The sequence below is a fragment of the Myxine glutinosa genome, chromosome 7 (assembly GCF_964187855.1).
Source record: "Myxine glutinosa chromosome 7, kmMyxGlut1.1, whole genome shotgun sequence".
Taxonomy (NCBI): domain Eukaryota; kingdom Metazoa; phylum Chordata; class Myxini; order Myxiniformes; family Myxinidae; genus Myxine; species Myxine glutinosa.
The window spans coordinates 42,728,864-42,745,066 of record NC_136267.1 but is presented as its reverse complement, the minus strand read 5'-3'; the positions used below and the strand labels follow the sequence as shown (position 1 = coordinate 42,745,066).

The window sequence follows — 16,203 nt, the reverse complement described above, 5'->3', positions numbered from 1 at the left end:
AAGCAATCTTTATGTCTTGGCACCAAGTAAGAAACCAGAAATGTTGTATACCAAGAGGTTTTGAGAAATTGAAAATTGACAAAACGCCATGTAGGAAATGTACTGTGATATTGCTCTAAAATATACATGTTCTTTCATCATATATTTGTATTATTCTTATTCAACCCGGGCTTGCCCCCCCTCCCCTCCCCCCTCTTCCTCCCCTCCCCCCCTCCCACTCCCCTCACCCCTCCCCTCCCCCTCCCACTCCCCTCGCCCCTCCCCTCCCCCCTCACCCCCCTCCCACTCCCCTCGTCCCTCCCCCTCCCCACCCCCTCCCCCCTCCCTCCCCCTCTCCCCTTCCCCTCCACTCCCCCTCCCCCCCTCCCCTCCCCCTCCCCCTCCACTCCCCCCTCCCCTCCCCCTCCCCCTCCACTCCCCCCTCCGCTCCCCCTCCCCCTCCACTCCCCCCTTCCCTCACCCCTCCCCTCCCCTCCACCTCCCCTCTGCTCCCCCCTCCCCCCTCCCCTCACCCCTCCCCCCTCCCCCCTCACCTCCCCTCCCCCTCCCCTCTCCTCCTCCCCCCTCCCCTCTCCTCCCCCCTCCCCTCTCCTCCTCCCACTCCCCTCTCCTCCTCCCCCTCCCCTCTCCTCCTCCCCCCTCCCCTCTCCTCTCCCCCCCTCCCCCTTCCCCCTCCCCTCTCCTCCTCCCCCCTCCCCTCTCCTCCTCCCCCTCCCTCCTCTCCTCTCCTCCTCCCCCTCCTCCCTCCTCTCCTCTCCTCCTCCCCCTCCCTCCTCTCCTCTCCTCCTCCCCTCCCCCCTCTTCTCCCCTCCCCCCTCTTCTCCCCCTCCCCACCCTCCCCTCCCCCTCCCCCTCCACTCCCCCCTCCCCTCCCCCTCCCCCTCCACTCCCCCCTCCCCTCCCCCTCCCCTCCACTCCCCCCTTCCCTCACCCCTCCCCCTCCCCTCCACCTCCCCTCTGCTCCCCCCTCCCCCTCCCCCTCACCCTCCCCCCTCACCTCCCCCTCCCCCTCCCCTCTCCTCCTCCCCCCTCCCCTCTCCTCCCCCCTCCCCTCTCCTCCTCCCCTCCCCTCTCCTCCTCCCCTCCCCTCTCCTCCTCCCCCTCCCCTCTCCTCCTCCCCCCCTCCCCCTTCCCCCTCCCCTCTCCTCCTCCCCCCTCCCCTCTCCTCCTCCCCCTCCCTCCTCTCCTCTCCTCCTCCCCCTCCCTCTCTCCTCTCCTCCTCCCCCCTCCCTCCTCTCCTCTCCTCCTCCCCCTCCCCCCTCTTCTCCCCTCCCCCCCTCTTCTCCCCTCCCCCACCCTCTCCTCCCCTCCCCCCCGTTCCCCTCCCCTCCCCCCCCGTTCCCCTCCCCTCCCCTCCCCTTCTCCTCCCCCTCCATTCCCCCGCCTGGCAATGCCGGGTACTTCCCATGGCCAGCTGTACGTGGGCTGCTCGAGGTTGGAAAACCAAGCATCTTTATGTCTTGGCACCAAGTAAGAAAACCAGAAATGTTGTATACCAAGAGGTTTTGAGAAATTGAAAATTGACAAAACGTCATGTAGGAAATGTACTGTGATATTGCTCTAAAATATACATGTTCTTTTCATCATATATTTGTATTATTCTTATTCAACCCGGGCGAAGCCGGGTACCTCAGCTAGTGTATATGTGTGTGTGTGTGTGTGTGTGTGTGTGTGTGTGTGTGTGTGTGTGTGTGTGTGTGTGTGTGTGTGTGTGTTTGTTTGTTTGTTATTATAAGGGAGGTGTTCGGGACTGCTTCTGTACTACTCCAGTAGCAGTAAATTCTTGGAATTATTTTTAACTATTGTTAAAATCTTAATTTTATTAAAATTGAAGTAATATTGCCCAGTGTATCGTGTTGTAGAACTCTCTAGTCTGGCATGCTTTTGTTTGTGTGCGTGTGTTGTTTGTTGTCTCCATAATCTGGTTTCAGGAGGTGGAACAGAGACCAAGCCAGGTCTCAAAAGTATCCACCTCCGTTAACGTGTGGATTTATGTGTTTGAAATATGTGTTATATGTCACGCATAATGTGTGTTCACAATAAACAGTACAACATGTCATGTATAATATGTGTGTATATAATATACAGTATAATGTTTCGTGTATGATGTGTCACGTATAATATGTGTAGTAAATCACAATCGTGCATGTTATCACACACACACACACACACACACCACACACACACACACACACACACACACACACACACACACACACACACACACACACACACACACACACACACACACACACACACACACACTTTCTACATTCTTCATTCTTCTTCACTAGTATTAATTTTTTTTCTATGTCTTCCTGATTTCTCAGCTTGGCATTCTTTATTTCAGAGACAATCCTTTCATCTATCATATAATTTTCATCTCTGTCCATTCCATTCTTTTTGTGTCTTTCATCCGCATTGCCGACCTTTCTCTTCCCTACATCAATACCGGTTTGGTATAGGCTTTATAACTCGAACTTGGAATGTCTGCATGTTTCATGAAATCACCGAGTTGTCTCCCCTATTTCAGCCTCATTTTGATCTTGATCTAATGGTCAATTCTGGGCTTCCTGACGCCTCTGTCAGGTCTCCAAGGTGACATAAAGTTTTGACTTTTTCTCAAAGGAATTCATAACCCAGGAGCATTTCTTTTTCTTCTTAATCTTCTTGAAATGATTGATCCTTACATCGTTTTCATATGAAAATGCCAGCTTTTATTACCAAATTTCCAGTGATACCACTGCACCACTTGTGACACCATCTGTAACACTGCCTACCTTAAATTGAATCAGATGCAACTTATTTTCCGCATATTGAGCAAGACCATAGTCCACTTTCTTTCCTTTCTCCTTCTTCGCTACTCATGCAAAGCCTTCTCTCTTTTCATTCATTTTGACATGCAAACCTTTGTTCTCTATTGCACATTTCCTTTTTTGAAACATCTCCTTTGCTTCCATTTCACTTTCAGCATTCAATTAAAAGTCAGTGTACAATAATTTGCATGAGAATCACAACCTTTCTTCTTCATCAATTCTTTCATCACTATTATATCCATTTCTCCTTGTAGTATCCATTTGTTTTATACCGAATACGCCCCCTCCTCCTCCCCAGCTTTCTTCCTTCCACAGATCTGACATTCCCTGTTCTCTACTTTTGTTGCGCTTGCGTGCTTCTCTCTCTCCCCCTCTTTTGTCTCCCGCTCCCTTTATTATATTTTTATGTGTTTTATGTGTTAGCTCTTACACAATCTTCAACTTTGTATAAAAAAATTGATCTTCCTGACATAAAACTAAATTGTTTGTTGTCAATATTTACCACTTTTCTTAGTCTTCTTTCAACCGCCTTTTCAAAAACTTTCAATGCCTACTCAATTAGCTGTACTTTTCTGTAAGATTAGCATTATAGATGGTCTCCCTTCATCTTTAACAAGGGCATGGTATTGTTATTTGCCCAATCTTCAGTGATTGCTCCTTTCCAGACTTTTATACACAACGTTATACACTTTTATACACAACCAGACATACAAGATTCCAGTTAGACCTGCTGCCTTTTATTTCTTTGAACTTATCATAGCTGATTCCACTTTTTCACATCTATTCTTCTGAACCTTCAAATCTAATCCATTCCATGCCATTCTCCCATTCGTTTTCTTCATTCAAAAGTTTCTCAAAGTAAGCTTTTCTTTCCACCTTTTTCCTTATCAGTATCATCTTTTTCACAAGGAGATGTCCATTTTTGTTTTTCAAATATTTCAATTCTACCACGTCCCTTCTCTCCTTTACCATCTGCCTGGCTATTTTGAAAATTTTTATTCTTGCCCTGTCATGTGGTTAAGCTTTACTCGCATTCTTCATGTACTTTGCTCTTTGCTATCGCTATTTCCTTATCAAGCATTTATTATCATCTTTATCTTGAGGGTATTTACTCTTTTGCCACTTTTTGTAAGCTTCTTTCTTCATGGCTTCATGGTGACAAAAAAGTGGATGTATAAATGTGTATGTAGCCTGGTGTTGGCTTAGCGGTTAGTGTGCTGGCTTGGGGTCCTACGATCCTGGGTTCGAATCCCGGTCGATCGCTGAATTAACGCCAGGGGGGTTGACTCAGCCTGTCATCCTTCCGAGGTCGGCAAATTGAGTACCAGCTTACTGGGATGATTGATCACGTTGTGTACCCCGGCTTAGAATAGGTACATCCCTGCGCATCCCTGCGCATTGTGTATCCCTGTTGTGTATCCCTGCGCATCGTAAGAGGCGACCAAGGGTTGGCGTCAGGAAGGGCATCCGGCCATAAAAACATTGCCTCAAAACAGGGAACCATGATTGTCATGGGGCCCGCAAGGCTAACCCCTGCTCTAGCGGGGAAAATGGCCTTAAAACGATCATTCATTCATTCATTCATATATGTATATATAAATACACACCAAGCTAAGGGCTTGAATACATTTATAGTACTAGTACATCCAGTCAGTGAGTGGCAGGAATGGACAAAATGTTCACAAATATTATTATCCTCTCTGGAAATCCTCTCTGAGGTATGTAGACCACAGTATATCTGTACAGTATTACAGTAGAGGGGATATTATTAATATCCATATCGTTTTGTAATAACATTAATATTATGCTATCTTCATTTGTGTTGTTATTACTTTTGTTATTAGAAGCAGCTTTGGAAATATGCCACGATTAGCTGTCTTAACACGGATATACACCCGAATGACGTATTTCGCCCAAGACAGAAAAGCCTCTTCATGAGTGGGGAGGGAATGAAGTCCGACAACCTCCAATGTGTGACTCTTAATCCTCCTGTCAAGTTTGGTTGAGATTGGATAAGTAACGATCGAATGCATCGCCATCAGACAGGCAGACACCAAATTGCGTATTTTAGTATGATACAGGAAGGCCTTGCCGTTCTCAGTGTTACGTTCTTGAAAATCCCCGTGAACCACAAATCGGCGAAAACCCCCTAAGTGGTAATGGGTATTTAGGGTTAGGGATTTCAACTTTTGAATTTGTCACCCCATTTGCCAAGCTATCGCCTTAATTAACGTGTTTGTGTATTGTTTTGTGCTGTTTATTTTCATGAATAAAATCATTATTAAGAACATAAAAGAAAGTTAATTTTATTGAGTAATTAAGATCATAAAACGTACTTACCTTTTCATAATAATGATGATAAAATTGATCCAATAATGCGATGGCGAGGTTGATGATGGCAATGATAAATACGAGTTGATGGAGACGATGGTGATTATGATGCTGGACGATTTGAGGGCATTATTGTGTTGACGGCCCATGAAAATTAGGTGAATAAATGTGGAAAATGGTTCGCCGGCCCGCGATTATTCGAGGGCATTGATCGCAATCCGTAAACCTTGCCTCAATACAGTCAACACGATAGAGCAAAGCCCACAAACAAAGCCCACACGGCCCTCCTGTACTCACATTCAATTAACTGGTTGAAGTGCCCATCTACAACGGTTCCCAATTCCAATATATAAATATTATACTTCAGCTCTAATGACCATGTTCTGTGATGGTTGCATTATTTAATTACTTTGAAATTAAATTGTTTTGTGTGCACATGTATCTTTACAATTGAATTCTTGCTTAAGTTTCCCCAAAAAGGTTGTGTAATCATTTTAATACATGAAAAATGCATTCCCTGGAGTTTTGGCTGCATACATACATACACACATATATACATATGTCATAGCTCCATTATAGTATGGGAATGCTTGATGTTAAATTCAGGCTTACTCAGATAATTATTATAAAAATAAATAAATAATAAAAGCGCATTTTAAATTAAATTACAGCGCTCCAGGTCGAGGTCCTCTCGACCTGGAGAGGTCGAGGTCGAGGTCGAGGTCCTCTTGTTGACATTTTGCTTTACATTTCTTTGTACAGGGTGTTCATGACGATTGGCTATGTTAGAGTAGATTGGTGTTTTTGAATAGAAAATCACATTTTAAAAGAAGAGCTTATAACATTCTTCAGGATCATACATCAGTGTGACATCATAGAAAAATTATAATGCATGTGGTCGTGTGTTTGTGAGTTATATACTATGACAACAATGTACTTTGAGACAAACAATCACAATTATGTTTTACACAGCCTAAGCGGGATGATTATGTTCTTTAACAAAACTAGGGCATGCCCGTACTATATCTATATCTAAAATTATATCCCCCCCCTCTATTTACATGAAATGGTTTGGTCCAAAGCGAACGGCTTGCGAGTACGGTGACAATCCCCCCCCCTCTATTTACATGAAATGGTTTGGTCCAAAGCGAACGGCTTGCGGAGTTTGGTAAAGAAATCGCCATAGCGTGCACAAACGTGCAGGAAAGCGAAAGAATCGCAAATTAGTTTTAATTAGTTTTAAAACATAGTTTAACGCCAACATAGCGGCAACATAGTTTGCCAACGTGAAATAAATGAATACGCTCTCAAATGTGCCGTCCGAGGCAGAGTCTGTTCGCCACGTTCGGCACACGTGATAACTCGCTGCTCTCTGATTGGTTGAATCGTTTTTTGGACATAGCTCGGTAACTACTTGTCCGATTAATATGAAACCTTGAAAAGGCACATCCTCGGGTCCCCAGCAATATACCTGGCAAGTTTCAAGTATATCGGACCCGTGGTTGTCGAGAAACAGCGGTCACAGACAAACACACAGACATACACACATACACACACACACACACACACACACACACACACACACACACACACACACACACACACACACACACACACACACAGAGATTACTGGAATTATAGATAGATGTATCTGCTTTGTTTACTTTTTGTGTGCCTTCAATGTTGAATATGGATCTTTCTGATGATACGCAGTTTATGTCTAAAATGTTGTTTTATCAGACTATTGTGAAACATTTCTTGATTCTTGTTGATTAAATCATTTATTTGCCTTTCTTTCTTGCTATGTTTTTATCAGAATTGACCTCAAGGAGTATAATAGTTTTAAAGGGCTCTTACACAAGCCTCGATCTTGTATACGAAAAAAAAGAAAAAAAAAAGGTGTCAGTTGTGCAGTTAAAACACCATTATTTTAGATTATCATAATTATGAAAAGAGCATCATAATTCATTATGTGGAGAATTTATTATGTGAAGCAGAAGATGTCTGTTCCCTTTTTACAATGAAGAAACATTTTGGGAATTAAGCAAGTTATTTGAATAGTCACATAAATTGCCGTTAAAAAGCTGCATGAGTGTGGTGATATCAAATATGTTCGAAAACAATTTAAATACGTAAATCCAGGTCATAAGAATGGTCATCACCATGGTAGTAAAGCAATGAAATGTGATGTATTTAATTGAAGACTGACGCCTGTGTCCGTGTGTGTATCTCACACAGTAATGAGTGGAACTATTAATGTAGCACAAAAAATTGATTGGAACTGGAGATGTAACACATGCTCACAAACTTGAGTATATGGGGATTACACAGTATTGTACATTTCAAGACTATATTGGAAGTTCAATAAAATGTAAAACTCCTGATTCTCTTTGAAGAAAAAATTCCAGGAATAATACCAATAACCATGATAACTAGAATGGCACTCAGTGCAGTGCATACCTCCGCAACACTGAATAGTTTACGTTTTGCATCCCACCGATAGGCCGGATATGAATCTAGACAGGAACCAAAATCGAACAGGTTTGTTCTCGTCACCTACCCCTCTAGTCCACCGAGTATTGTCATAATCCGTCCACAACCTTTTGAAATCTTGTGCTGTATATCGTTTTTGGTCCAATATCTCAATGGTGAAGAATCACTTAAAAATTCTCTTATACAGATCCGGATCAAGATCTTCATCAAAATTGAATCGATTTGTCCTTGTCGAATGAACCTGTCCAACCTGTCTACCTTGGTGGTTGAATTCAGTGACCTGATATGTAAATCCTCTTCAAATTTCAAGTCAATCAGATGAAAATTGACAATTTTAGAAATTTGACAGTTGATGACCTTTGGCTATGTTGACCTTTTGACCTTTTGACCTCAAAATCAATAGGCTTCTTTCTTATGACCAACTCTACCGTTTGGTGAAGTTTCGTAAAGATCAGTTTAAAATTGTGACATGTAGGTGATTGACAAACAAACAGACAAACAAACAGGCAGACAGACAGAATAATGCTCAATACCAACCAATATACTTGAATTTTTTTTAGATTTTCGCAAGTAATAAACAGACAGGGATGAAAACATAACCTCCATCCACAACCTGAAAACACCTGTAGGTGGTGGTAATGAGAGAAATTAGTATCAAAGAGTGCACACCTCATTACCTTTGCTTCATGCACACCTCATTAAAAAAAAAGCATACAAGCTTTTTAAAAGGGTATAATAGAAATTGCCGTTAAAAAGCTGCATGAGTGAACTTTTAAAATATAGAAACTTCGTTTTACTTTAGGCTGAGCAGAAACGCTCACAAACAAATTATTGAGTAATCTCGATCGAAAGTGCAACATCAACATGATAATCCACAGCACAAGGGATTTATCATTCACTTTGCATCGGGCAACAAAGGGCCTGGCGGCATGAGTGTGGAGGGGGCAGAGAGTATGCATAAAAATTTTTTAATCATAATTTAAATGGAGCATCTAAATTGGAAGTTTTCATCATTAACCAGATCAATGCTAAAATATTTGAAAGAAATCATCCATTACCATTTTATATCACACATAAAGTCATATATATATATATTTTTTTTGTAAAAAGAATCGAGGCTCGTGAAAGAGCGAACTAACATTTATCACACAAACAAATCAAACAGACAAACAAACAAAGTATATAAAAAGGGGAGCGGTAGACAAGATGGGGAGAGAAGGGGAAGCACATAAACACAACATTTGAGAGCAGGGACATCGGGAATGTGTGGAAGGGAGAGGGCTTGGGGGGAGGTGGCGTGGGAAGGGGGGGGGGGGGGGGTGGGAGAAGTATAAGCACAAGGACACCAAGGACTTCCAGGAAAGAAGCTGGTATTTCAAAAAAAGTGGATTTGGGGTGAAATTAGCAGGGGTAAAAAAGATCAAGGTTTTGGATGGGGAAAGATAAGAGATGGTGGTGAACAGCCGTTTTAAAGACCTGGAGGGAGGAGTGAGATTGAAGAGAGTGAGGGAGTTTGTTCCAGAGGTGGGAGAAAAGAGGAATGAAGGAGTGAAGGTGAGCAGAGAGTCTTGATTTTGGCAGTTTAACCATAAGAGGGTTGCAGGCAGATCTTGTGCGACCTTCAGGAATATTTGGGGGACAGAGCCCAGAGAGAGCTGGAGGAGCAAGGCTGGAGAGGAGTCGGTAGAAGACAGAAAGACCACCAACCTGCCTGCGGTGAGTAAGTGAAAGGCCCTCGGAGGTAGCTTCATCGCGGGAGATTCCAATGATTCTGAACGCTTTGGTTTCAACAGCGTGAAGACGAGCTAGGTGTGAGGCTGGAGCACCAGCCCAGAGGGGGGAAAAGTATTCCATTGATCTGCGGATGAAAGCCTTGTATGTGGTGAGGAGCTCAGGTGTGCCAAGGAAGGACTTCGCACGACGGAGGATGCCCAGTCGGCGACTGCCTTGGAGGCCAGATTTGCCGACTGCCTTGTGGTTTTCCCAGGAAAGATCATGGCAGATAGTGAGACCCAAAAGCTTGAGTGACAGAACTTCTTGGAGAGGATTATTCAGAAAGTGGATGGGAGGGTTGTCCAGTCGGTCTTTTCAGAGAGACATCGTAAGAGTGTGAGATTTGTCAGGATTGAAAGACATGTTCCACTTGTTTGCCCAGTCTGTGATTTGGTCCAGGTCTGCAGAGAGTGAGGAGGCTGCAGGCTGCCATATAAATAAATCATGCTCATCATACACATCATGTCTGGAAAAAAAATCCCAAAATAATAAATACGTTTTTCGACAACGAAGTGGAAGGAGTAGTATACATATATATTTTAAAAAAATCTCACCAAAAGTAAATTATATAATTACTCATTTCAGAACTTTGTGTTTGTAATCAATGCAAGTTTGCAGAACTCTTGAACCTTTCACAATTTCACTTCCATCATGGTCCTGAATTTTACAACAAACGTTTTGCTCTTTACGATTTGTTATTTTAGTGCAATTATTTTGTCAGAGTTAAAAGTACCAGTCATATATGTAAAGTTCTGTTGTCATGGCTAATGCCAGCAATGTTATCACCCACAGGCCGCGATGTACCGGAGAAAAGGCATGGCAGAGCTTATCGGAGAGCTGGATGTGGAGCACGTCTCAACAAGACGGTAGGATTCCAGTGAAAGTCTCACCAATATCCATAAATGCCAATGTATGGATTTTATTTTTCCAATTCAGAAATTTTACAAAGAACACATGATCCCTTGTTCACATCATTTAAATTGCCTACCTTTTGGTGGTATGTGTGACATCAAATTGCCAGCAACTGGACAAAAATGTACATGGTCTACCCTGAATAAGGTGTTTGTGAATTGAAATAACAAGGAACTTTGATGCAAGAGGAGAACATTCGGCCTATCATGCTTGTCCTACACCAACAGTAGACCAAACAAATCCATCTCAGGGCCACAGACCCAATCTCCATGGGTGGAGGAGGAGGGTGGGGTGCCATATATGCAAACAAAATATTATTTAAAGTATTTTTTATGATTATTATTATTATTATAAGATTTTTTTTAGTATGGGAGTGGGTGGAAGGCAGAGGGGGGACGAATATGGATCCTCCCAAAGACATCAGGGATGAAACCCTCTCAGACATCATTATCATCACACATGTAGACCATCACCCAACCATACCCAAGTTCCGTACAAGTCCTGCCAATATCCCTGTACCTCCTATGTGTATAGGTACCTACATAATTCCAGTTTAAACCTATCCACTTGCTTTATGTTCTACAACACACGGTCGTGCATATGTGTAAAGTAAAGCTGCAACAGTTAATGTCATTCATTTAACAACATGGGTATGCAAAATAATATAATCGAATGCCTTGCCTTCACAAGTTTTCTTGCACCAAAAATTGTGACAGGGTTTGTAGGGTCTCCACTCACCTGGATGACATGTGATATCACATGTGAACCCCCTAATCCTTTAAAATGTGAGATGTGGGGATTGTGTGAGGAGAGATATCAATCATTAAGGTGTGGGTGGTTAAGCCTGGTGTTGGCTTAGCGGTTAGGGTGCTGGCTTGGGATCCTTGGATCCTGAGTTTGAATCCAGATCGATCGCTGAATTAACGCCAGTGTGGTTGACTCACACTGTCATCCTTCCGAGGTCGGCAAATTGAGTACCAGTTCACTGGCAATTCCCTGTGTGTCGCAAGAGGCGACTAACAGGGTTGGCGGCAGGAAGGGCACCCGGCCATAAAACATTGCTTCAAAAAAGGGACCACGGTGCCCAGAAAAAGCTCAACCCCTGCTCTGTGGGGAAAAATGGCCTCTAAAGGTGGTTCAAGGTGTAGGTGGTTGTAGAGTGGAGAAAGTTTGCTGAGGACAGAGGGTGTGGAGGAGTATCGTGTTCGAGGCAGGGCAGAAGCGTGGTACCATTGGACCTCACCTCTTATAAAGTGGAGAGGAGGATGAGAAGAAGATAGAGAAGCTTACTGGAGCATCTGCACCATGGTTGAACTGGCATTCTTTACATGATGATGTCGCTATCAGTGGTTTACCTGGAAATGTCATAATGGTACTTGCTTTTCAGCTATTGGGCAACAACAGCAACATTGACAACCCAACAAAAATGATCCTGCGAATGAACATTACTCATAAACCTCCACATGCAAACAAGTTCTCTGTTATTCCATGAGTTTCTTTAGGAGTGCATAACTCCTGAAATAAACTTTATGGACTGTGCACTTCTTGGTAAAGACCCACAAACATGTGCAAACTCATAATCCATTGCTGATGTTATTTTAAAGCCTGGCCATTAACCTTGGGGACAACATAGGAGTCACACCCAAGGTAAACAAGGAAACAAAATATTATTGGGAGGAAAAGGTGAATTATATCGGGTGGGTAGATCAAACAAAACATCCGGATAGAGACAGGAACCTCCAAACTGCTGTATACAGCAATTCTGATCAGGGTAATAACGACTGCAGTGCCCAATGGAAATGGAGGGTGGACACTGTGTTTCTAATTGGCATCCCAATTACATCATACAATCATACGGTCGACAAGGCAAGACAACATTTCTGGAACATGACAGGTTATGCATTTGTATGACAATCAAATGAGATAAAAGATAATCCCAAATATACATTATACAGTGACCCAGCTGCAACAGTTTCACAAGGACTGCCCGTTTCCTCTACCGAAATGGATTCCACCTAAAGTAAAACCATTCACTGGGTTTTAGCCCTCAATCTCGAGGGGCCTAATGCCTCGTTGGGGGCGATTTTCATTAATAAATAAATAAATAAACCCCACTGTGGCCCCCCTAACAAAATGTCCCTGATGAATAAACCCCAATGTGGCCCGTGTGACTCAGGGAAGATATTTCGAAAAAGGAGCCATAGTTGAAGTAGACCTAATTGTGAAGTTGAAGTCTATATCTTGACAAGAAGAGAAAATAAAATGTCTGACCAACACACAGAAATCAGAAAAAAATATTATTAGACGAAAGTCAATGTCTGGTTTCAATCAAGCTTGTTTAGCAAGGCCATCAGTTTCGTTTCCCAATAAATAGTCCAATATGAGAGGAAATCCATGATAACGTTACCTCAAAACCCCATAAAATCTGTATCCACTTCCTGGTTTATAGGTCAGATACTGTATATACAGTATGGTTTCACATCACAGACATGTTGGTGGCCTCTGTTTTATGACTTATTTATATTTTTAGTCGCAACTCCACAAGAGCTCCAAATGGTTGTTGTTGCTGTTGTTGTGGTTCTTGTTGGAGGTCGATTTTTGAAATGTGCACCCATTGGTCAGTCAGCTGCTGGACCCCACCCACATTTGTTGCTTGACTCCACCCACCATGGCACCAAGACAAAATAATATGGCCGCCATCTTGGTTTTCTGGTGTGCATAAGACATCAGGCCTGTAGACCTCTGCTTATTATACACTGGCCGGGTTTGTTGTGCCCGATTTCCATTGGTTTTATTTGCATTGAGTATTACTCACGATGAGGGTCTGACCCTGAAAAATCAAATCAATGTCGAATAAAAATTATTAGTAAGGTTTTATCAAGCCCGTCAGCACGCACGGTACGTGCCCCCTAAAAAAAATACCATTACTATTTCTTGAACAGCTCCATATGGGGGTTAAGCAATCCATGACCATGTGACAAATGAGCTCGTTTTTATACAACCGTGGCGGAGGCTGACATGGTGAGGTGTCAATTTAATCTTTTAATAGCGCATTAAATGCATGTTTCCCAATCAGCCCACAACAGGATTTTGTGGAAGGTTGTGACCACAGTGCGGTCATTCTTGTTTCCCTCTTACTCTACAGGTTACTGTTTCCTTCCCTCCAATCTTTCCTCTTTTCATGTTCATTCATTTCCTTACTTGGCGTGTCCAACTGTGGCCCTACTATACTTCCCCACTGTCTGTACGATGGCTTTTTGCCCTCTGTCACCTCTCTCTTCCATGAGCCCAGTTTTTGCATATATATATATATATTATATATATATATATAAAAGAACCAAAGACAATAACGAGGTTTACAATCCAGTCGATTTTCTACTTTAAAAGACTATAACAATGTAGATTATGCATCTCCATCTCCAGAAGAATTGCATCTTTGTTTGCATTGCATGATGTTCACTGGCCATGGTAGTGGCTTCAGTAGCTGCTGCTTTACCAAAAGTTGGATAACACTGTAACGGTAGAGATATGCAGTTAGTTTGCAACATTTGGTACTCCAGAAATGTTTGGTTGTGGTGATGCAAGCTTTTATCATATATGGTAATCCCCCACAGTATGTAAATTTCCCTTATGGGTATGGGGGACTGGGAGAGGGGAATAAATTCTCTATGTAAATGTGTACCGTGTAGCGCCACCTGGTGATGGTCGCAGAGGGTATTACATTTTCCTTTTTTACCTGGGCAACACTGAGGTTGAAGCACTCTTTGCATGGGCAAATTTTAACTCCTTCCCTTTCCTCCCTCCCCCAAACATGAGAGGCCTGTCAAAGCCACTCCCCCACCCCCCAAAAGATGTATATGTAATATATCTTTCCGCTCCCTCTCCCTTCACCCCTCGCTCCCCTCCCCCTTCGCTCCTCCCTCCCCTCCCCCTTCCACTCCCCGCCCACCTCCCACTCCCCCTTCCACTCCCCCCCCCCCCCCCGCTCCCTACCTCATCCCTCCCGGCATCACCGGGTACTCCTGCTAGTTCATTATAACAGAAACGAAGAAGTAGTGACTAAAATTCATATAACGGAAAGCAAAATTCACTATAATGGGAACTTGAGTCAAAAAATGTTTTTTTCACCATTCATAAGTTTTACATACACTACCCTACACGACCTGAGAGCAAAAGTATAAATGCACTTCAAGTCAACTTGCTTATTATCGGTGCCCTCAGGTCATATTTTACAAGTTAGCACTGTTTGTAAACCTTTGGAGGTGAAATGTACATACATATGATATACGTGTACTGTATTCGTATTACTGCACGGATTTTCGGCATTTTATCTTCTATCTATCTATATACTATCTATATACTACGTATATAAAGAAAGTTTTTTTTTTTGTTTGTTTGTCTGCGCAAGCTAATCTCTTGAACGGTGAAATATAGGAAGAAACCTCCAATACAAAAAATGTCGGGACGGGCCCCGGGAAGGTTTTAGGCTAGGTGGCGAGGCCGGTCAAGGCCCACCCACCTTGGCCGGGCTGGGCCCATTTCGCAATTAAAAGGTGAGCTGAATTATAGCAGTCAATCTTCTACGGCCGTGAGTAAAAGCTGAGTTATAGTAGTAAATGCCTTCAAAACGAACCAAAAATGTCGGGTTGGGCCCCCAGAAAGTTATAGGCTAGGTGTCGAGGCCGGTCGAGGCCCACCTCGGCCGGGCTGGACCCTTTTCACAATTAAAAGCTGAGCTGAATTATAGTAGTCAATCGTCTATGGCCGTGAGTAAAAGCTGAGTTATAGTAGTAAATTCATTCAAAAAGAACTAAAAATGTTGGGATGGGCCCCGGGAAGGTTATAGGCTAGGTGGCGAGGCCGGTCGAGGCCCACCTCGGGCGGGCTGGGCCCATTTCGCAATTAAAAGCTGAGCTGAATTATAGTAGTCAATCTTCTACGACCACGAGTAAAAGCTGAATTATAGTAGTAAATTCATTCAAAAAGAACTATAAATGTCGGGACGGGCCCTGGAAAGGTTATAGTCTAGGTGGCGAGGCCGGCCGAGGCCGCATCGGCCGGGCTGGGCCCATTTTGCAATTAAAAGCTGAGCTGAATTATCGTAGTCAATCTTCCATGGCCGCGTGTAAAAGCTGAATTATAGTAGTAAATTCATTCAAAAAGAACCTGGACAATGCCGGGTGCTTTCGGTTAGTGTATTATATTCGACTATCGGAACTTGTGCTTGAACAAATTACGTCACTATCTGGGTTTAAATTGGATAATTTTTGAAGTGTTATCAATCCCTCAACATCCTCACCCCGATCCCCTCCACTTGCTCCCGGAGGGAACTTCCCCGGTTGGGATTTCACTTCGCTTTTCACTACATCTGACTGTGGCCCGGTTGGCTCTGCTCATCTATCTATAATTCCAGTAATCTCTGTTTGTACGTCTGTACGTTTGTACGTCTGTTTGTCTGTGACCGCTGTTTCTCGACAACCACGGGTCCGATATACTTTTAACTTGCCAGGTATATTGCTGGGGACCCGAGGATGTGCCTTTTCAAGGTTTCATATTAATCGGACAATTACTTACCGAGCTATATCCAAAAAACGATTCAACCAATCAGAGAGCAGCGAACGATCGCGTGTGCCGAACGTGGAGGACACACTCTGCCTCGGATGGCACATTTGAGAGCGTATTCATTTATTTCACGTTTGCAAACTATGTTGGCGTTAAACTATGTTTTAAAACTAATAAAACCGAATTTGCGATTCATTCGCTTTCCTGCGCGTTTGTGCACGCGATGGCGATTTCTTTACCAAACTCCGGAAGCCGTTCGCTTTGGACCAAACCATTGCATGTAAATAGAGGGGGGGGGATTGTCACCGTACTCGCA

At 43.4% G+C, this 16,203-nt stretch overlaps 1 protein-coding gene across 4 annotated transcripts in view; it reads left to right on the top strand.

Moving 5' to 3' along the window:
* Positions 1-16,203, top strand: part of LOC137431166 (uncharacterized) — an 808,282-nt gene that overhangs the window by 161,521 nt on the left and 630,558 nt on the right. For all 4 annotated transcript variants that reach the window (XM_078781584.1, XM_078781583.1, XM_078781585.1 and 1 more), the window contains one exon: positions 10,206-10,279. In XM_078781584.1, the coding sequence (XP_078637710.1) occupies positions 10,212-10,279 (68 nt within the window). In that variant the 5' untranslated portion in view covers positions 10,206-10,211. The remainder of the gene's footprint in view (positions 1-10,205; positions 10,280-16,203) is intronic.